The following is a 22702-nucleotide window of genomic DNA, read 5'->3' on the forward strand; positions in this document are numbered from 1 at the left end:
TTTAAGCTGAATTATTTTCATCTCTATTAGCCATCAGTATATTTATACACTTACAAGTATAAATATTTACATTATAATTATGTTTATACTTATATATACTTACAGCAGTGAATACAATCACTGTAACATTATTTTGAGTTAGCGTTTTGCAGGTGGAGTATGAGTCTTTAGCAGGTGCTGGGTTGGTATCACAGCTCAGCTGGCCAAGCTGTGTGCCTTGGCAGTATGAGCCCAACAGCATCTCCCCTGCATGTGGGTATCAGAGCTCAAATTGCTTCTTGGTGACTGGTTTTGCCTGCTTTACTTACCAGTGTTTTGTAGTGGCTTCACTGAAGTGTAGCGTAGCACAATGCATGCAGGTAATTGCAGGGCAAATAATGTTAATCCTCAAATTTGCCTTGATATAGTTCAGAAATGGGAGTAAAGGCTCTCTCCTTATTTTCATGTGCATAGACCTTTGCACACAATGTGAACCAGACCCTCAGCCACCCTAACTCTGTAAGCCTTCAACTGCAGTGAGCTGCACCAGGGGAACACATAGATTTCTACATAAATCTTAAGTGCTCGGAGAGTCAGAAAGATATTTAGCAGTTTAGTTTGGTAATCCCTTGTCATTGCAAATAGAATTTTTGAAATTAGGCCTTAACAAAATTTCAGAATAATATTAAGAATAAATTACCGTTTTCTTATTGCATTTCTTTCCTTCCCTTGTTAATTTATATCTGAATTCAACTGTTAAACTGGTATATCTGTCATTTATTTCTAATAGCTCAGTGTCTGGGAAAGCTAGAGACTTGTAAGATGAAGAATGAAAAGCCAGAAAAGGAAGTCAAATATATTTTACCCATGGTCTATAGGAGGAATTAATAAGGAAATTATCCTAATATAAACAGCCACTGGTCTGACAGGAACTATAAACAGACAGAGAAATATAATAACAAAAAATAAGGCCCCATCAAACAACCTCAGCTTTTCTTAGATCTCCACGTTATCTCCAATATGTGACAGAGACCCAAGGGATACCATTTATCTTCCAGTAACTCCAAAGAAACATAGACAGCAGGAGAGGTACAGGTGCCTCCTTTCATCTCCCTGAGCATTGTCCTGTCCCTTCTAGGCAACACCCTTCTGCAGCGAAACCTTGAATTGCTATCTGCTGTGCATGAACGCAAGGCCTAATTTGGGCTTTGTCCTTTAATGTTCTGAATGAACTGATTAAAATTTATACACTACACAGACTGAAAATTCCTTTAAGAATATTTTTATAACTTCCACTCATAAAACTGCAGTGCTTGGTTTTCTTTTGTATAGCAGAGAATGTGACACAAGTCCATTCAAAGTCCTTTAAATTCCTTTTCATTGATTTTCATTTGTGCTTGCTTTAGATACAGAGATTGAAAACATTTTCCCATTTGTTAGCTGTAGAGCTGTGTAATAGGCAATGAGCTAGGAAAGACTCAAAATGCTCAACAGCATTTATGTCTGTGTCAGTGTATCTCAGTATCTCTGCTAACACAGAGTTTCTTGGTAACTGCTAAATGCAGTGCTTGCTGTGAAAATCACATTCCCCAGGAGCACTGGTGCTAAAATAAGGCATGTTCTTAAAAATCATCTACGCTATCAGCCATCACAATACTCATGTCTAAAGGCAATGAGCTGTGCTTTTATCACTCCCGTTCCATCCACACATGACTGGCTGTATTTAACAAGCAGGTGGACCAGGTGACAGGGAGGTGCTATTTGGTTTCCCTGTGCCAGGTACACTGGGGATATAACCTCACCACCACCTCCTCCATAGCAAAGGCAAACAAAATATGCAACCAGCTTCCTGCCCAAATGGTGCCTCGGTGGGACTGGCTTTGTAGGTGTTGCTTTCCGCTTCTGTGGCTGCGTGCCATTTTCCTCAGCCATCTAAGTGATTCTTCCCCTCAGCTGTTAGAGTTGGCTCATTGGCTTCTGAAGGTGTGTGCTTCAGTAGCTAAAACTGGCAGTAGGCAGTGAGGATTGTTGTCCAAATAAAGTGTTAATGACAGGAGAGTGCTGACTTGCCCCTTTTCTCTAAGGACCACTCTCTCCAACACTGAAGTCACAGAAAGCCACTTATCAACTAGTGACAGCCAGGTAAGTTCATGCATAAGTATAGTACCTGGATCATTTTCACCCTCATCATAGCACTCTGGCAAGGATGGAATACAATTCGTGATCTGTCAAGCTCCAGGTGCTATGGGAGAGTCCCTGTTACATGGTGGACAGGGATGTGTATTTTCTCTGAAAGACTGGGTCACCCATTGCTTGTCTTAAATGTGAGCTTTGAAGAGGATTCAGGATGGCCGTTGCCTTAGAGCAGCACTGTGGGCTCTGAGCCATGGACATCCAAAGCAGAAAGCTTAAGCTGCTATAGCCAGGGTCATTTCAAACACATTCACCAGTGGTCTGCAGATGTTCCTCTCTTCCCTCCTGTTTGTCCAGTCCAAAGAGAGTTTTGAACACTCAGACCCATATAAAGGCTTTCAGCAATATGGAGACAGGCTGTGTGGATCAGCACAAGCTGCCCATCGGAGGGTGACTTTGCCAAGAGAAGCTTACTCATCAACAGATAAGTCACGGCTAACTTGCTCTTGTAAGCAGGGAGGTGGCTGATGTGATGAGCTGCATGGTTTGCTATAATGCTGGTCATGTCTTCTGGGCACAGCCACCTCACAGGAAGTGGATGAATACAACAAAATGTATTGAGAAGGCGTGAGGAAATGAAAAACTGGCACTGGCATGCCTTGGCTTGGCTCACTAGACAATGTTTGCACGTTGCCCATTATGGAATTACAGCATGATCTTTTCATACTGCTGCTGCTGCAGTAAACCTGCTCTGACTGTCCAAAAAACACACCTGTGCTTTTTGTTTAAAAATGTTTAGACATGATGCAAGTTGTGTGCATCTTAGCTGAACTCTCAGGCATGATATTTGCAAACAGCCAGCTACTCTGTCCAGTAAATCCACTGTTCCCTTCAGCATCAGTACTAGTCCATTACCATCTGCAATGCAAAAAAGCACTGCATAACCTGACAGACCAAAAAGTCAGGCTTTGGGGCATGCCCAGGCTTTGCTGCCAAAGATGAGAGCAGCAGTAGGGATTAACTGGGTCACAGCCCAGGCTGCAGTAGCAGCCCGTGGCAGATATTTCATGGGAAGTGTAGGAAGCTGAACAAAACTAGCTGTATCCTACCCTGATGGCCTCGCAAAATGCACTGATATGAACCAAGAGTAAACCAATTTCCTTATGGACAACTGCACAGGTTAAGTGATTGAATGAGCTCTGCTGTTTTTCTTTCTTCTTTAGTTTGCCTTTTTTTGGCAAACTGATGGTTAAATAAAAGAACTTCATGCAACAGGTCTGCAGTAGGATATCAGGAAAATCTGATTAATTACAAGAGAATTCTTCCAATAGTATATTACATGTTATCTTCCTCCCTTACCTATTCAGTTCAATCCAATTTACAGTTCATTGAAAAGGGGAGGGGGAAAGGGGGTTTTGCCACTTTTGTGGGTTTACCACTTTAAATTTTCTATCCTGCTGAGATACTTGAGAATTACTTTAATGTCATCATGATCACATACTCCCTCCAACTTCTGAGCACACAAGGGTGGGTAGTGTTAAAAAACAACTCCTAAAAACCAGCTCTATAAAACAAACAAGCCTGGAGTCTATTTTTTTATTTCCTTATTTGAGAAGGAAATAGAATATACAGTGTTTGACAACCGTAAGGCCATATTATGTGCAGGTAAATACAAGACATAATAGTGTGTTTGAGGTAAATTGCCAGTTCTAGGGTTTCTTTTTCAGCTGTTGGGGAAAAAAAAACAAGCATTAGCCAGGCTTGTAGCTTAACTTTGGGATTCTGGACCAGGATGTGCTATGTTTTAACAATTGCATATGGGTGAACAAAGAATGCCAGCCTTTCATTAGCAGCCAACTAATTAGAAAGAAATGAGGATAGCTAATTCTTTAATTGCCCTACATTACAATTAATTAGTACGGATTCCCCATCTAGTTCTTTGTGGTGGCTACACTGCTCAGGAAAACATGGTTCATATGCAGAGTGCTACACATCTGGGGTCAGAGTGACAGCGATATTTCCTGGCATGTTTTCAGTCATTCTGTGTCTCACTCCCATTCTTCCAGGACATTGTCAAAGATCCCAAGTTTATCCTCGGAGGAGCCACAAGAACTGACATTTGCCAAGGGGATCTTGGTGAGTGATTCCTCTGCAACCTGTGTAGAGCAGGAGGCATATCTTCACAAGTGAGGGGATGTTGTCCCTCCTGAGCTGATAGGAGCAGTCAGGCTGGAGTCACCTCCCATGCTGACATTGCCCAGAACCTTGTTGGTGGCACACTTCCATGTTTGCCAAGGATCATTCTGGTGCAGTGGGATTCAAGGCCAAGGAAAGATCACCATGCAAGTATACTGGGAGCCCAAAGGAGCTTTTCATCCCCTAGCACTTCCCAACTGCACTTGCTGGTCACAGACACTTCCTGGAGACACACAGGATCACTTTTCAATGGGGATGGCAGCTGTCTGTGACAACATCTCCCCTCATCCCCACAACACCTTCTTTTCCTCTCAAATGGAAGAAAATGAAGCTTTTTCTTTCCCCTTCTCGATTCACAGGTGACTGCTGGCTATTAGCAGCCATAGCTTCTCTGACACTGAATGAGAAAACACTAGCAAGAGTAGTGCCATTGGAGCAAAATTTTGGGCCAGGTTATGCTGGGATATTTCACTTCCAGGTAAGATGAACATCTGGCACAGCATGATAACATTTCTAGTCAGTTGATTGTTGCATGTTGTGTCTTGCTTTGTGGTGGGGCTGTCACTCATTCCAGAGGAAACGACAAAAAGTGAGATTGCTGAACTCACTTTGCTGTTTGCATTTTGAGGAACAGCCTCTTACAGACATATACACAGCCAGTCTCTGTGAAGAGAAATACGGCTTTATAAATCATTTCTTATTTTCCCCCCTAACCTCTCTTAGGATATAAGGTGCTAAAGATGAATCAAGAGTTGAACTGTGTCCTTCCTTCAGACCAACATAGCATGGCTTAGTGGGAATAGATGGTTTATCTTTGACCTCTGAAAAAGCCTTTGATTGGCACTAACTTACACTTAGAAGCACTGGAACACCAAATTCTTATGCTCAGGAAATGACATGCTGGCAACCAATTCACGTTCCATCCTTTCTAAATAGTTTTGGCAGCACAATGAGTGGCTGGATGTTGTGATTGATGATCGATTGCCCACCTTCAAAGACCGGTTGGTATTCGTACATTCAGCTGAACACAATGAATTTTGGAGTGCTTTACTAGAGAAAGCCTATGCCAAGTAAGTCTGGTATACCACACTGTACATTCACAGTTCATTATTTGTACATACATTCTACACTATCTGTATATACATTATACACAATGCAAGCTAACAGCTTCTATCCTGTTTTTCTTATTATTATTATTATTTGCTGCTGCCATGATCTAAAGATATTATGTCTATCCTTTTTGAGCTCATCCATCTTCCATCAGATCATTAGATATAATCTGACATTACAGCAGTAGAGTCCTACTGAATCCTACCATTTGTGTCACTGCTGATACTCAAATGATGGTTCTGGCTAACTCTAGATTTTTAACTGAACTGGGAGATAGCTAGCCACTGATAATGCAAAGATATCAGCCCTTGCCAACCTGATGACTGGCACTAACAAAAGAAAAGCTCCAGCCTTTAAGATACGGAGGATCAAATGAATTAAAAAGGAAAGAACAAGGAAAGCAGAAGGTTCCCAATACACCTCACATATCTCCTGGGTGCGTTCTGGAACACCTCTCTTGATCTGAGTGCCCTTGTTGTGATTTTATACCTCTGTGAGAAAGCTCTCACACATGGATATCTTCAAAGTTTTGAAAGCATGTCTCACGTGTGTTTTCCAGGCTGAATGGCAGCTATGAGGCTCTGAAAGGAGGCAGTACAATAGAAGCCATGGAAGATTTCACTGGGGGAGTGGGAGAAATGTATGAGGTTAAAAAGGCTCCTGGCAATTTCTATGAAATCCTAGAGAAAGCTCTGAAAAGATCATCAATGGTGGGCTGCTCTATTGATGTGAGTAAGAAATGGGTTCTGATTTTCTCAGCTTAGTTTTACCATTTCTGCATTTAAAAATATGCACTGGATATGCACTGGACTCTGCAAATAATAGCTATGAAGTAATATTAATGCAATCCCTAGTTTAAAAGTTGTTTAAAAGAAAAGAAAATTCAGCACATTTCATCAGGTGATGGCTACGGTATTTAAGGCAATAATGACATTAGAATGAGTACATGGGGAGAGTGAACTTTATTTCCTGGCTGGAATCACCTTGTTTTCCCTCAGAGTGCACAGCGCTCCAAAAAAGAAAATCACACAGCTCTAAGGAGTTCCCTTTCAGAGGGGACCATTGCACTATCACTGCCTGCATGGAGCAGAAAGACAAACTGCCTGTTTACAATGTTGTTTAGTTGCTGGTCTTCCATCTGATTCTTGGAAGGGACCAAGTGGCACTGCTTGCAGTCTCACCATGAAAAGAGATATATTCACATTGTTTTCCATATTGCAGACCAGCAGTGCTGCCGAGTCAGAAGCCAGGACACCCTTTGGCCTCATAAAGGGCCATGCTTATTCTGTAACTGGCATTGATGAGGTACGTTCCCTCTGGCTTTTGTTAGCTGTGCGGGGCAAGGAGAAGTTTGGTCAAAAGATAGAAGAGTGCCTTCTACTCCTAAGAGATGGAAGCAATTATTCTGCGGGATTTATCCGAATTCCCATCCATCTTTCCCTCTCACGTCTCCTGTGCACCTTTAGCCTGCCTGTTACACCAACTTGTCCAACTTATGCATGCTGGAGAAGTCCTGCTCCTTAGCTAATGACACTCAATATTTTCTCTGCTTCCTTCTACTGCAGGTGAGCTATCAGGGCCAGAAAGTGCAGCTCATAAGAATAAGGAACCCTTGGGGACAAGTGGAGTGGAACGGGCCTTGGAGTGATAAGTGCGTGCACTGTACCATATACATTCACCATACAAAAAATCAATCTGCTGCTCTACATCTAGCTTTCTGTAGATGCAGTAGTTTCACAGATAATTAAATTAAGGATTTGCATATGCTTAACAATATTACTATCACACTGCCTGTCATCCTCAATATTTTTCAGGGCTGCTCAATTAATGGGACGCTGTCCAGATTGTTTATCCCCTAAAATAGAGTATTAGCAAAAATCATGCATTAATATAAATAGGATAAGTGAATTTTAAGACACTCCCCAAAGTTATATGTTTGAAGTGATGTTTTTTTTTATACAAGCCTGTTCCTGTAGTACTTGTAACACAACATCCATACTTAATCTTACTGTAGATAAAATTAAAACTGATATTGTGTCACCCCTTCTAGTTACAATTATGTTCTGGGTTTCTAAACATTTTAGGAATAGGTCACCTTGAGATGAGATTTAAATTGGACATAAGAAAAAAAAAATTTTTATGATAATGTTGGTAAAACACTGGGACAGGTTGACCAAAGGGTGGTGGGTGTCCAGTCCTTGGAGACGTTCAAGGTCAGGCTGGTAGGCAAACCCTGTTCATTGCAGTGGAGTTGAAGTAGATGACCTTTAAAAGTCCCTTCAAACTCAAATGATTCTATGATGATTCTATGATAAGATAGTTAGATGAGACTCTCTCCTTGTGGTGCCATTCAAAGCTGTGGGAAGACACAAAAACACAGTAGGATTGATCTGAAAAGCAGTCTGCTTCTGCTACTAAAAGTAAATGAAGTGCAAATAATACAAAAAAAGAAAAAAGCATATAGTAAAAAAATAGTAACATATCTCCCCTCCAACAAGCAGTTTTCTAATTTATTCTTATACATATAAATCTCACTTCCTTTTTATTTCTTTTTCTTCTACTGAGTTTTTTCTTGTTCAAACAGATGTCACAGAGAGGAGCCATAACCTGGCTGGGCCTTTAAAATTGCTGAGACTTCTAGTCCTCTCTAGCACTCCTTTGAATGCAAATCAATGAAATATTTTTGTATAATCTCAAATCCTTTGTTTTATATGAAAAATGTAGATAATTGGCACATACAGTGAGTGATGAAATCTCAAAAGAACAAGGAGGTTCAGATCAGGACAAGCATCTGCCAATTCAGGTTGTATATTGAAAATACTGTCCCTGTAAAACAGATCTCTGATTCTGTGCTTTGGAGGATTTCTGGGATTCAGGATACCAGAGCAAAGCTTTGCTAAGGCAGAGAGTCTCCCAGGTCAATGCAGTAATCTGCATTAACTTCTTGCAATAATTGCTGGAATTGAAAACCTCACAAGAGGTGCCCTATGCATGTTATCAGGTTGGAAATGCATTAGGGCATTTCCTGTTTTTTAATAAAAGTTTTAGTAGATTTTTGTTTGGTTTTGATCTGCTGCAGCTGGAGATGTAAAGATAAATAAAAAAGAGGCAAGGATTTTATCTGCAATCCAGCTAATTCAGCAAATCTCTCTGTACAGGGCAAGGAGCCTATTTGGTTCCCATTCAGTCAACTTTGTCGAAATGTCTGTCTACGGATGAAAAACAGATTTTAAGGAGGACTGTGACTTACAAAAATCTTGGTGTTACTGACTACCACATTTTACCTAGCTCCAATGTCTGGCAGCAGTCCCAGTGCTGAGTGCAAAGAATAGTTCAGGCAGGATGATCTCGGGGAAGTCTAGGGATCTTTGTCCCAGTCCTGCTTCAAGGTATGTTAGCTGAGTCTATACCACTAGGTGAAACGGTAGTAGGGTTCAGGAAATCTTTTAAAGGCATCCATAGTTGTGTGTGCTGCTCAAAGAAAACATATCTAGGAGAACAGCAGCTTGTTGATGTGCCAGACAATTGTTCTGAGTGAGGAGAAATTAAATGCAATATACCTTGCTGGAGTTGTATTCAATTACTGGAGTTGGACTTGATGACAGAGTTGGATTTGTGATCCGTGTGAATCCCCTTGCAACTCAGAATATTCTATTATTCACAGTATATCTTAATTTTATTTTCTTGCAGCTCTCTAGAGTGGCGTTTGGTCAGCCCATCGGAGCAGATGCGCTTGGCTCAGACAGTGCTGGATGATGGAGAGTTCTGGTAAGCCACAGGGTTCAAGTGTGACTCCGGTCAGAAATCAAGGCATAAGTGATCAAAATGAATGATAGGGAAGAAATGTGAATGATCAAATGCTCAGTTTCCTCCTAGGAGAGAGCAGGTACTGCATGTTTCATGTGAGTACATGTGTATTTTATTAACAAAAAGTGTTTTAAATATCAGTTTAGTTAATGATATTAGCATATTTCAAATACTATGTGTCTCCCATGGCTGTAATATCCTTTAAATCCCTAACAGGAACACAAGCACACAAGGGAGCATTGTTCTGCACTGTATTAGCTATGAAATGCCTTCAGGGTTGATGTTAGTCATACACTGGTAGAGAAGGGAGCGCTTAGAAGCAATGCTACGTTACAGAAAGTACAAGAACACCAGAATATGTGTGAAATGATGGAAAGATTTAAGAAAAGATGAAAAGAAAGGGGGAAAAATATGGTACCAATTTCTTTGGAAGTGTGAAGTGTTCTTCATGCCAAATTCCCTATCCCAGACAGAGCAGATGGCTGACTTGCACAAGATTCCCTTTCCCACCCTACCCCATGTCAGCCATGCTATGGTCTATGACAGTGTGTCTGGTCATATTTTCCGGGACCAAATGCTTATCTCTTTTACACAGAGGTAAATCTAGAGAGGTGTTCAGCAGCAGTATTCCAAATCTTTCCCACAAGTTAACTTTAGGCCTGACAAGTGATAGATAACGAAGAGCATTTGGTCACATAAAATCATTAATCCTACACTTTGATAGCTCCTGATGGAATTAGGACTAGTGACTGATCCATTACTTAAGCATTTTTACATATGATGTTTTTTAGTTATTTTATTTATTTAGTTATTTAATTATTTAGTTATTACTGATAGCTAAGTACATCCTCAGAAGGTCAGTAAAATGAATGAGATTCAGCATGCCCAGACAAATGTTGGTCTTCTTCATACAGCATCTCAGACACTGAGAGCAGAAACAAAAGCCATTGGGACTGAAATTTTCCGTGAAGGTGTTAAGTGGACAGAAGTCATATGTAAAATATAATAAATTGTTCCAAAACCAGTCAGACAAATTTGAGACCAGTAAACTTTCCACCTAGTTGATCAGACTTATTTGTCCTGATGCCTTTTGACTTTTGTGTATTTCTCTAAGAAGTGTTTGTCTGTTTGCCCTGTCTAAGACACGCTTTGATGGCTTTCCCATCAGGATAAGTATACAGACTTTGCATGATCAATGATTGTGGTATATCCCTAAAGACACTGAAGTGGTCAGATGAGGAACAAGAAGAAGAGAGCTACTTCTCACCTGCTTTCAGTTTGTTTCTACTGCTGATGCAGTTTAGATGAGGAGATGGAGCTTTAGTATTACTTCTATAGCTGAGGACCTTCAGCCAGCCTGTTCACCAGGACTTCTGCTGGTGACTTAGCTTGTCTCGCTGGAAAGCTGGAGTGATCTTTGTGAAGTGTTTTTAAACCTGCTGCTAGAAACAGTGAGTAGCAAAGTAATCAGGTCTTCAGGAGTTCAAAACATGTTCTCCGTGACGCACATTATCATTGTACTTAATAAATAACATTAGGTGCACTGGCACTTTTCTTGTTGGTGACAACCAATTTCTACTGAAGTAGACCTAATGTTAGGTAATACAGTTAGAGAGCTCAACAAGTATTCTCTTTGTATGTCATTTCTTAATGTGTCTGCAAACTGAGAGGAAGTCCAAGAAACCTACTGTACATTCCTGAACAATTTCTGTAATTGTGCTCCAGGTTTTGGACCCAGCTTATTTTATGTGCTGACTGCACAAAAAGCAATGGTCATTTCTCATGCACACACTCATTTTTGTTAAAATGAAGCAGGGGAAGCAGAAGAGGAAATACTCCTGTTTGTTCTCATGTATTGTGTTTGGTTTCATGCTAGGTAGAACAGGAAGGTTAGGAAGGGAAATTTGACCAAAAGCTACAGGACGTTTAAAGGAAGATAAGTGTTGTTTCATCACAGTGGCTGCACTCAGTCCAAAAAGGCAGCACAGTTGTGAAGTAGTACGCAGGATAAGGCAGCCAAGGTGGGCAAAGTCATCTCATAAGTCCTTTTGAATTTTCTGTTCTTTGAGCTGAAGAAAATTTTCATGGTAACATGCTCAGGGCTGCTTACCTCATTAACTGTCCCAAAGGTATTTTGTCAGTATTTTAGCAGTAAAGATCTGTCTTGTCATGGCATATGAAATGATTCTACCAGATAGGAAAAAGATATCCTACTGTTGACTAAGAAATAAGCTTCTAACTTACCTTAGTCTCTTCCCTTCTAAAATCAGAGGCTTGGAGTCTTCTCTTGCCTTCACCAGTGGAAATTTAGGACAGCCCTACAGAAGTCAAAATAGATGTTTTATCTCTTAGAAGCCAATTCTTATCCATAAAGTGCAATTTCTTTATCTACTTTGCAGCATGCTTCCAGAGAGCCCCAGATTGCCTAGAATGGCCAGGAAATTAGAGGCAGAGATTTTGCTATACTGCTCCTGCTATAGTGTACTGAGCACCATAGTAAGAATTAACAGAGCCTGTGGCATGCAAGGCTAGCAATATATATGAGCTGACAAGAAAGAGGAAAAATCCCAGGAATGCAAGTTCTACTGTTTCATCCCTCACTGAAAAAAATGTTGTAAAATGGCCCATAGCAGGTGTAAATTATTGACACCATAGACACCCATTTCTTATACAGAAGAAAAATGGAATATGATCTATCCAGTGAGCTGCACTGATTGCTAGCTGGGTCCTATCTGCCATTAGCACAGATATACATATGGTCTTGAAGAGTTTTTACTTTCCTTCTATTCCATTTTTGCTGTTATGCATTAGTCACAGGAGAAAAAGGATAGCTACAGGAATTTGTGTCAGGAGGGAGCAGTTTCTCTGCTCAGTCCCTTTGCCCAGGACAGCACACTATGCACTATGCCTGCCTCCAGCTGTCCCTTTTCCTGGCTATTTGCTCAGCCCTGAATACTCAGCTCCCCAGCCAGAAAGTTTGTCATTTCTTTTCCAATTTACTTGCTAGCTAAAATCCCATGAATTATCTGCTTCTTAGCATGCTGAGTAGGCTAGGTTTGACCAATCCAACACAGAAACTCAGAAATGACTGTATTTTGGCATTAACTTTTCCCTTTCAGTGATCATGTATATGTATCCACCTTGGGTTTAAAATGCATATACTGCAATCTGTGTGACACTCCAGCAGTGTCTGTATCACCTTCAAGGGCTGGCTGGTGTCTTTACTCAAGTCCAAATTTTTATTGCCCCTCTGCTTGGTGCATGTTTTTGCTAAGACAAAGTCCCAGGCATTCATAATAGAGGAAAGGGTGAGAAACTTGAGCCAAAGAACCTTACCAGAGGCGCAAACATTATTTTAACTGCAGTGTGGACAGGCTAGCTGTACAACAGCCTGGCTCATCCATCACAGTGTGTCACTTGCAGTGCTGCCATGTGGCTGGTGTTGAATGCACAGATGATCTGTAGGGAAACTTGGCTCCTATATGAATGCCTGCCATCCTTTGGTTGGTTCTCTGTCAGTATGGATGCAACTCAGGATTAGGATCTGGAAGTCCAGGGAACAGAGTTGGTTAAGTATTTCTTTCCACACCAGTGTCTCTTTACTGTATCATACACTCAACTGTAAACGAATAAAATTGGTGGAGTAACAGTGTAAAAAGAAAGGTGTAAGAGATGTCAAAATCAGACCATGACAATAGGGTTGTTTGTGTTTCACACCACAATGAATTAGAGCTATCTTCTTCCTCTGTGGGCATCCAGCTTATCTCCATGGTCACTGGAGCTATTCAAATCCATGTGAGCTGAAAGTCTGGCCCTGGGACCCAGGCGTGTAAGTTCTTGTCTGGGCATCCTTCGCTGAAGTGAATAATTGTCCATTAATTCCCATGTCTTTCACTTAGGATGAAATTTGAAGACTTCACAGTGCATTTTGATAAAGTTGAGATCTGCAACCTGACTCCAGATGCCCTGGAAGACAGCACTGCCCACAAGTGGGAGGTGACCATCCATGAGGGGAGCTGGGTCCGGGGGTCCACAGCAGGAGGATGCAGAAATTTTCTAGGCAAGTAGATACTGCTTTGAAAATGAAAAACAGGCACAGAAGCCGTCAGCCTCTCTCAGACACCTCTCCTGTTACGCTAGAGCTACAACTGTGGAAATAGGACAGGCCAGCTGAGTCTCAGCTTGTAGAAGCCAGCCAAAGGTACAAATACAGTCCTACTTGAGACTTGGGGTAAAGGAACTGCTTTCTTTGCTCTCAAGTTTGTTGGATCTGATTTCTCTCTCACTTACATTTGTACAAGCTGTACTAGCTCTAAATAAATCACTTAAAATGCAGCAGTAAGTGTAAAATGAGACAAAATTCCAGCTCAGCCAGCATGTTTATGTGGCTCTGAAGTAGCATTGTGGATCTGAACTGTTACTCCATATTGGCACCAGTAGTATGGAATCATTGTAACTATGTGAACAAAATCCCAGCTGACAGCTTTATTTAAACCACAGTAACTTAATAAAATATCAGCCCTAAAATCTTTTCTACATCTAACTCCATGAAGGACTTCAGGATTTGGCTAATTTTCTGCAGAGCTGAGTGGAAAGAAGCATGACAACTAATGGAAAAAAATAATTTTGAGCAAAACCTCAGCTTAATTGTCCTCTTTGTTTACTTTTTTTTTGTGTGTGTGTGTGGTTGTGGTATTATTCTGAGGCGAGAAATGTTCTGGTGTTCTTTACATTGGCAGACACTTTTTGGACAAATCCACAAATCAAGCTGCATTTGACAGAGAAAGACGATGGTCAAGATGACTGCACGTTCATAGCAGCACTGATGCAAAAGGATCGCCGTAAACTCAGGAAGCTTGGTGCTGAAATGCTAAGCATCGGCTACTCCATTTATGAGGTGGTCTATTGCTTTTACAGTGCAGTAGCCACACCAGCAATATTAGCATCTTTCTCCAGATTTGTAATCCTGCCAATCATCAGATATTTTTAAGGCTCTTTCTCCTAAAATACTCTTCTTGGTTACATCAAACCCCATGGAGAATTTTGATTTGGTTAGGATGGAGTCCTTTCAAAGGAGGATTTAGGAGTCCCATGGATACCCAGGGTAAACTCCTCAGCCCTGTAACTGTGTCATCCCCCTGCCCGGCTCCCAGAGAGGGGATGTTGCTTCTTGTGAGCCTCTTGGGGCTCATCGTGTACAATGCTTCCTGTCCCTGTGTGAAGTTTGGATTAGAAAATCTTTTGAGGCATGTTCTCCATCCAGAAGAGGACCGTGAAATCTCATTGCTCTGGGACACCTCACCTGGGATTGTGATCTTTAATAACAGGAAATGTTTATGAAAGAAGGCAGTGTCCTAATGTCCCCTTAGACTGTCCTCTGGGTGGGAGAAGACAGGTCCTTGCCAAAAAGCATGAGCTAGGTTCTGCGAGTGCTTGGACAAGGGGGTGACAATCAGGGTTGCATTGTGTCAGGCAGAGTTTGGTGTATGACTGGGAAGAGGGCGGGGATAGCCCTCAGTATACCACAACCAATGCAGTGCTGCCTTGAATCCCCTCTAGAGCCCTGGTGGAGATGAACACTTGAGCAAAGACTTCTTCAGGTACCATGCCTCCAAGGCCAGGAGCAAAACCTACATCAATTTAAGGGAAGTGTCTGACAGATTCAAGCTGCCACCAGGTGACTACATCCTTGTTCCAACCACATTTGAGCCACACCAGGAAGCAGATTTCTGCCTGAGAATCTTTTCAGAGAAGAAGGCCATCACTGAGTAAGTCAGCAGAAAGCAGCAGCCCTTTTGGTACTCTCCTCTGCATGGGGCTGCCAACTCCTGGGAAGGGTCTGGATGTTGGGCGCCCAGTCTTATGATAGAGCCCTGTTGTGGGAATCTCCTGAGGACTTTTCGCTTCTCTGCTATTTTTATTTGCTTAGTAAGGAGAAAAAGGAAAGGTCTGAAAATGGGCTTTTGGCCTGCAGCATGCCCTCCAATGTGAAGCTGAACTTGGTCAAGGCTCATCTGCTCGGTTGCTTTCAAAGTGGTTGGGAAAAATCCATCTGCAGATTCCATTTTTGCTAAATCTGGCTATTCTGGAGAGGAGTGTAGGAGGTGGAGAAATATGGCTTGCCATGGTGAATCCAATGGAAGCTTGCAGGGAAAAACTGCTAGCTGCCTTCTGCTGTTCAGTATTATGTGGCTGCAATAGTGTTTGGTTCCTCTTTGTTTCCTCACAAAGTCTGCCCGCATGACAATTCTGTATGAAAAAAAACTGAGGAAAAAAGTACACAATTAATAAGATTAATTCTTTTGCAGACAGCATGCACAGAGGCTATGCCCTCACTGGGTCCTGCTTAAAATCTATTATAACAGCTCATGCCAAAATTTGAATTGTGCAAAAATCTCTCTGATTAATTTTGTCTAAACATAAGTAGTTCAGTAAGAAAAAAATGCAGTTTTATCTTTCACCTCTGGAAAATGTAATGAGCAAGCTTGTGCCCTTTCCACCCCAAGCAGACACTGAACATCTTCAGATACTGAATAAGGTTTTGTTTTCCGCAGGGATCTGGATGAAAATGTTGCCATTGATCTCCCCGAGGTAAGTCTACAGAGTTAAAATAGCAAGAGGATAGTTCAGTGTAAGCCAGCTCACACTGCTTTTACTGTCTTTGGCTAAAACACGTTCATTTCCCAGGAATGTTCCACAATTGCCAGCTTTGTGTGAGTGACTGAAGCATTCAGTTCTGCTGAATATGGTAAAAGAGCTATAACAATCAAAATCACAGTTGTTATACTTCTGCAGCTGCATCAAGGCAGAGTCAGATAGACCAGAGGCTGCTATCAGCTACCACAGATGCACTGAAAGTGCAAATTTAGTTAGCATGGGGTTGCACGTGACCTTTTGTATCTGTTCGAATTCTGTTTATAGTGGAAAAAATAAAAGGCAATCGAATTTCCACAGACCTACATTTGTTTTGAATACAAACCTACCACTATCCACAAGGGCTTGGAAGGAAAGGCTTGGTAAACGCGTTTGCCCAGGGAAGCGATTAAATTCTTTTTATTCCTGAATGGCCTGACCTGCCTGCTGAGCACCAATTGCAGGTGAATCCAGGTCAGCTCCTGTTTTAGAGTTTCCCTGCAGCTGATTGTGGTGTGAATTCCTACGCAAACAAGCTAAGCCATGATTCCATGTGAATCTCTTTATTAGAAACCTTCTCCAGAGACCAACTAGCAAGTGTACCCCTTCGTTTCTAGGATCTCAGGGCCATGTTCAGGGTCAAAGTAAATCTGTCCAGTATCATTAAAGGAATGCACCCAAACCTGAGCAGTACAAAGTGAGGAACAGGCATTTGGTAAAAAAATAGACGTAAGTGACCAAGCAGTGTTGAGAGGGTGACAGCATGCTAAATATCACCTATATTTTATCTTCTTTATGTAGAGAAAGCAAAGCTCAATTATTTGCATTGTTTGCTGTGCTGTTGGTTGCCTTCCTTTTCCCCAGTGTTTGGCACAAGAACTGCTCTCTGTTTGCATGGTCACCACAGCCATAGCAATGGCCTGACACTGTGCCAAACACTGCATGTCTCACTGGCAGACTGAATCCTGGGCTCTACACCCTGCAATGATATTGAGGCTCTCAGTGGACTGAAAATGCATAGGCATGCAATGGCCCTGGGTGAAGTGCTGAGATGCAGCCACCTCTAGTTAATGCCATCGAGAGGGGTCAGAAGTCCCTGGATGATGTTTCTGGAAAGAGCTTCCTTGAACGAGGTAGTTCAAGGACTGTGGAAGCAGAGTGGTGCAGGGTGAGATGAGACAAGAGGCATTTTCCAGTACAGATGGTTGTGGTTTTGAAGTAGCCAAAGCAATGGCACACTATGTAATCATCCAGGAAAAGGAAATGAGGGATGAGACTCCCCTCAGAAAGCTAGATGCTAGGAAAGCCTGAGGTTTGCAGTCAAAGCAAACAATGCTCAAGAGCATGTACCCTTTTGTAAGATATACTATGGTCCCCTGATGCAAAGAGGGACTGTGTGCAGGAGAAACACCACGTTTCACATACAGTTTCTTACTGTGATTGATACTGCAGCCTCCAAACCCAACCCCAAGTCCACAAGAAACTGAGGAAGAAAAACAGTTCCGGGCACTGTTTGAGCAGATCTCAGGAAAGGTGAGTGCAAAATCTTTGTGTGTCATGACAACACGTAGGAAGGAGGAGAGAGTTCTGCTTCCTCCCAGAGCCAAATGAGGCAAAAACCTTGCGTTTTGGGGGCAGTGTGCTTAGCTGTAGTGTGTCATTTAGGCACCAGATGTCACCATGCCTTATACTTAGATGGAGAAGGGCACAGTTCCTACTGAGCAAACAGGAGGTTCAGAACTAGAACTCAAGTCCCGAGGGAGCCTATATGGTTCAGTGTCCACCTGCATTTTTCTTTCTCACTGAATCAATGGTTCCATCTTAAGATTGCTTGCAGACAGCCTCATGCACAGTAGCACTTCTGTATTTTGCTAGCTCTTTGATTTTTAGCCTTTTCTGGGTTTTGTATGATTCTCTTTTCCTGAGGTGCAATGAAGTGCCGGGGAATGGGATGATATTTTCTGAGGTTTTTTATATGTTTTATTCTACAAACACTCAAGCACCAGATGCTTCTTTCTTTTTTTTTTTTTTGTCTTTTTTTCTTTTTCTTTTTTAAACTTCAGGACATGGAAGTAGCTGCAGAAGAACTTGAATATGTTCTAAATGCAGTATTAAAAAACAGTAAGTACTGATAATCTCTGTTGTTGCTCAGTGGCATGCAGTTAAGAGCCATAAAGAACTTTATAAAAGCTGCTCTTAAGCTCCCTTACAGATGGAAAAATAAAGGCTGTGTTACTAGTCTTGCATGGTGTCCTCCAGCCAGGGCAGAGCTGGAAAAACATCTAGTCTGTGATCTACCCACTTGATTGCCCTGCCTCCAGCATGACCCATGTCAGTTCAATGAAGCTAGTTCTACACTGCACTACTGTTCTGCTGGGAGTGGGACTAGTAAGACCTGGACATAGTTCATGGCACTGCCATAGTTCCTTTGTATAACAAGAAACAAAGAGAATATTTTCTTTTATGTCTTCAGTTCATACCTCCTCTGTCTGGATTATGATTTCCATAAAGAGTGGGCTGTCTTCATGTTCCAGTGCATGAATCCTTCCCATGAGGCCTAAGAGCCAGCTATCAGTGCTTATGAAATTCTGTTTTCTATTATGGAATTATAAAAGGTAGATTTGCCCAATGATTTCTTTCTTATTATTGTCTTTTTTCAGCAAAGGACATCAAATTCAAGAAGTTAAGTCTCATTTCATGCCGAAACATCATTTCTCTTATGGATGTATCCTTTCAAATAAGTGCTCGTGGTGCTGAACAAATACTGAATATAATTGTTCATAGCAGGGCCTGTCATGAATATTGGAAATGAGTGTGGCAATGTCATGTTGAGAATGCTGTCCACTGGAAAGGAAAAGGAAAAAAATTGAAAGTTGTATTCTGATTTTTGCTTTAGAAATTCAGGGTTAGGAGTTTCAAGACAGACCATTTTCTGCTGCACAATTCAGAGGGAGATGCTTCAAGCCAAACACCTGTACAAATAAATCTCAAGTTATTTACATAGAGAACAGTGGATTTTTCAAGATGCAGATTATTCAGAAAAGATCTGGAAAAGATTACTGAAGTATTACTCTGTCTGCTGTCTGTAGAGTGGAATTCACCAGACAGAGGTGTGCATGGAAATTATGGGTAAAAAAATTAGGAATCAGCAGATTGGTAAAAGTTATTGACATCAGGGCTGTGGGTTTTTTGAGAGCCAGATGAAAAGCTGGTGAATCTGGACATTCAGCTGGACTCTAGAACTCCAGGAAGCAGACTTGTGGGTAAGATTTTTCTGTCCAAATTTAGGCATTTGTGATGGAAGTGTCTACATCTATGCTAGCTTTCTAGACTTCTCCTACAGACAGTGAAAAGAATGGTGTTATTATGCTTGATCAGGATGTGCTTGACTGTGAGAAATGCTAAATGATGGCATAGATATTAGACTTGATGAATTACAGCCCTGGCAGTTCTCCACTGGGTTCATCCTTTGCAATGTTTTGCTGTCTGTTGAATTTAGTATGGCTTCTCTTCAGGTAGACCTATTTTTGGTGGTATGCTTTTCTGACAGTTGATTTTGTTACAAGAGACAAAACAGATACAGTTCTGACAAGACAACTATCTAATATGTGAGTTTTGTCCTGCTCGTTCAACTAGTAAATTCTTATGTTTTCCTTCAGTTGCTTAAGTCCATGATGGCAGTAGCATGTTCTCAAAGACTTCTAATGCAAAACCGAAATAAATCAAACTGTATCCTGTAAAAGCTATGTCCATAACATTAAAATTTGGTGGAGATCCGTCACTATGCACGTGCAACAAGAAACAGCGGACCAGTCCTAAATCTCCTCCCTTAGAAACCAAGCTTCAGTAGGGAGCCAGTCCATGTTCACCTCTCATCCTTACATGGTTTTAGAGCAGAACAAGAGTCTACACTTGACCCTGGCATATGGCAGCTCCTACTATTTAGGTTATAGCCAAATAGTTTCCATGTTTTGCAGTGCTTCCCAGAAAATCTCTACATAGTTTTGAATTAATGGGGAGATATCTCATCTGCTTTGGAAGCACGAGGAATACAGGCACAACCATCTCATAATGGTCATGGAATTTAAAATAAAATGGAGGAGCAAAAGGACACAAATGTAAGCTTGAGTTGATGCTTGCAAGTCCATTCCATGTCATATGCCATCAAATTTCCTGATTGTAGTCACCATGCAGCAGGGGGATGGGAGCAAAGTCTTGACACCAGGAAGAAGAACCTGGCTGAGTACAAAGACAGACTTTTCATAGGAATGACAGTGTCCATGGAACCTGTGGGTGCCCTCAGTAATGTCACAGATGCTTAAACAAAAGCATGCTATTTAATGGCATGGCACACATTGGCCATTGTGAACGCTTGCTGAGCTAGTGTCCATCTCAGCAAGGGCTTTATTTTGAAAAGTGAGATGGAAAGGGGAAGAGAAATACGAGTGAGGTGACCGTCAGTAACTCAGTACATAAGTATTAAGAAGACCCTCACATTTCAGGAACAGTGAAGTCCAGGTACATCTTGTCACTATCTCTCAGCACTACTTTACAGACTATTATTTCAGACCAGATTTTGCCAGCCTCGTCTCACAACTCTCATTTAATCTTTGATGGAGTCACTGCATCATCTCTAGATAACAATACTGAATAACACATTGGTTGACTAACTGCTTCAACTACAGTAGCAATTTGTTTTAATCAGGTAATTTCATTCTCTGAATCATTTAGATCACATTTACATCCAAAGCTGTTCTTGTCTCAGAACACTCTGTCTTTCTTGTTCTGTGGAGCCTGCATTGTTCAGCTGTGTTTTTCTATCACATTATGTTCCCTAAGTATCACAGCCACAGCCATGACTGTAACTGCTTGAGCCTGCACCTCGTGATAAATCCTGCATCAGGTTCAGTGGCACAAGACAATGTAATGTTATATGTTTAAAGAAATAGTAAATTCAGCTGGAATTTGCACCTGTATGCAATGTGTTATTTTCCTTAATCCAGATTATTAGACCAGTGGCAACGGGAAACTGGAATTCAGTGAGTTCAAAGTTTTCTGGGAAAAACTGAAGAAATGGATAGTAGGTGACATTATGCATTGTATTTGTTTCTCCATGTTAGTAGCTATTTCATGCCTAGCTTATTATGCATATGCAGACAAAAATAGAGACAGGAGTGTTTATAAGCCAGAAATTTAAACTCAAAACAAATGTTTTAAAAATATACTGCTTGTTTTTGGACCCTGGCTTTCCATGATGCTAAACCTTAATGGTTTTCTGGAAATAACAGAGATTTTAATAAGGAAATCAAGTATGTTTGGGACAAAGAATGTAGTGGGCGCTACCAAGGAATCCAATCAAAATGAAAATTAAGGAGTACAGAAGAAGAAAATGATGATTCATCTCTAGTAGGAAACATCATCTCATAAGTCACTGCATTTCCATTATCGATCTCTCAGTAATCAAAAGTACTGAAGTCTGGGAAAGTTGATTCCAATTTTAAACACATTTCCCTGCTGTTGTATATGGCAGTAAAAAGAAGCAGACTTTCAGAATCAGGGCACAGAGTGAATATTCAAATAAAGGCATCATAATTGCTTCCTCATGGTCATTAATAGTTTTTTTCTGAATTCATACTTCACCCAAGCATTCAAAATATGCAGCTCTCTGCTTCTTGTCTGTGCCATCAGAAATGGCACTTATTCTGGGTCCTAATGTCATACCTCTTTTATCAAAAGATGCATTGTTTTTTTAATAAGGAAGCTTGAGAAATTTTTGACTTCTGTAAGAAGATTGCACATATATCTGATAGCAAATTTCAAACTGAACGTGAAAACATCTCTATTTAACTCATATTCTAAGGGAGATTTTTGTTTGTCATCTCATTAAAAGGATGGATTTGAACTCCAACTTCATCATTTAATACTTAGGTCAAAACTAAAACCAGTTGCACCAGGTACACCATGGGTATTTAGAATCTTTATATCCACAAGCAAATGAGTAAGGGATAATCTCAATTTCTTGTTAAACAATTAGTTTCTACCTTCAGAATTATAGAGAAAAACATGAAAACAGATTCAGGATTCTGCCTTAGGGGAAAGAAGGTAGAAGACAAATAAAAATACATCCTTCTCAGATAAAAATTACTTCTTAAAAATCACAGAATTCTTTTTATGAAGAGCACTTCATCATTTCTGAATGCTTGGGTTTGGCAGTACTTAAGTTTCACAACAGCCTACCCATATGACAGAGAATTGGGTCCCAGATGTTATTCTCAGTTACTGCAGATCAAACTAGATCTAGTCTAAAGTCTTGTCAACTTTACTGAGAGCTTATGCCACACAGAGATAAACACCTTGCCTTTGTATGCCATTTCTACTCTCCCTTTCATGTGGAAATACTGAACTTTTCATCTGTTCCTTGTGTAACAGAATATCTTTCTTCGATTTGACTTTGATAAATCTGGCTCGATGTCCTCCTATGAGCTTCGCAGTGCTCTCAAAGCTGCAGGTAAGACAAGCGCTATGAACACTACAGGTAAGATAAGTCAGGCAAATTTCTGTAGGCAAAGAAGGTTGCAACCAATGATGCCGGCTGGGTACCCCGTAACTGCAAGAAGCACTAAATCCCAGAGAAGACTTTAGGTATGTAGAAGGGAAATTGAATGGACTTTTAGCATCTAAGTGAAAACCCGCATGCTCCTTTGTGGCGACCCTGCAGCCTCTTCTGAAATGTGTACAGAGATGTAGGTAAGATCAGACTACCCTTTAGTTAGAGCACTTGCATGGCCAACCTTAGCTTTCCTTGTGCCCACAAGGGTTTGAAGCAGTCAGTAATGGGCCAGTG

At 41.1% G+C, this 22702-nt stretch overlaps 1 protein-coding gene across 11 annotated transcripts in view; it reads left to right on the forward strand.

Annotated features, from left to right (window-relative positions):
• The window catches only part of CAPN9 (calpain 9), a 59117-nt gene that overhangs the window by 1923 nt on the left and 34492 nt on the right, over positions 1-22702 (forward strand). For 6 of the 11 annotated variants that reach the window (XR_014882149.1, XR_014882150.1, XM_085219777.1 and 3 more), the window contains exons 2-17: positions 4179-4248; positions 4668-4786; positions 5245-5378; positions 5978-6146; positions 6640-6723; positions 6984-7069; positions 9109-9186; positions 13125-13285; positions 13965-14122; positions 14785-14993; positions 15780-15816; positions 17311-17391; positions 17922-17979; positions 18519-18583; positions 20870-20938; positions 22288-22366. Coding sequence is in view for 8 of the 11 variants with exons in the window: in XM_085219777.1 (XP_085075903.1) it covers positions 4179-4248; positions 4668-4786; positions 5245-5378; positions 5978-6146; positions 6640-6723; positions 6984-7069; positions 9109-9186; positions 13125-13285; positions 13965-14122; positions 14785-14993; positions 15780-15816; positions 17311-17391; positions 17922-17979; positions 18519-18583; positions 20870-20938; positions 22288-22366 (1657 nt within the window). In the remaining 3 variants the exon portion in view is untranslated. Of the gene's footprint in view, positions 1-2063; positions 2122-4178; positions 4249-4667; positions 4787-5244; positions 5379-5977; positions 6147-6639; positions 6724-6983; positions 7070-9108; positions 9187-13124; positions 13286-13964; positions 14123-14784; positions 14994-15779; positions 15817-17310; positions 17392-17921; positions 17980-18518; positions 18584-20869; positions 20943-22287; positions 22501-22702 lie in introns of those variants that run through there. The other 5 variants (XM_085219781.1, XR_014882151.1, XM_085219780.1 and 2 more) reach the window with 5 other exon arrangements.

Source organism: Meleagris gallopavo, chromosome 2, assembly GCF_905368555.1.
Source record: "Meleagris gallopavo chromosome 2, MGAL_WU_HG_1.1, whole genome shotgun sequence".
NCBI lineage: Eukaryota > Metazoa > Chordata > Aves > Galliformes > Phasianidae > Meleagris > Meleagris gallopavo.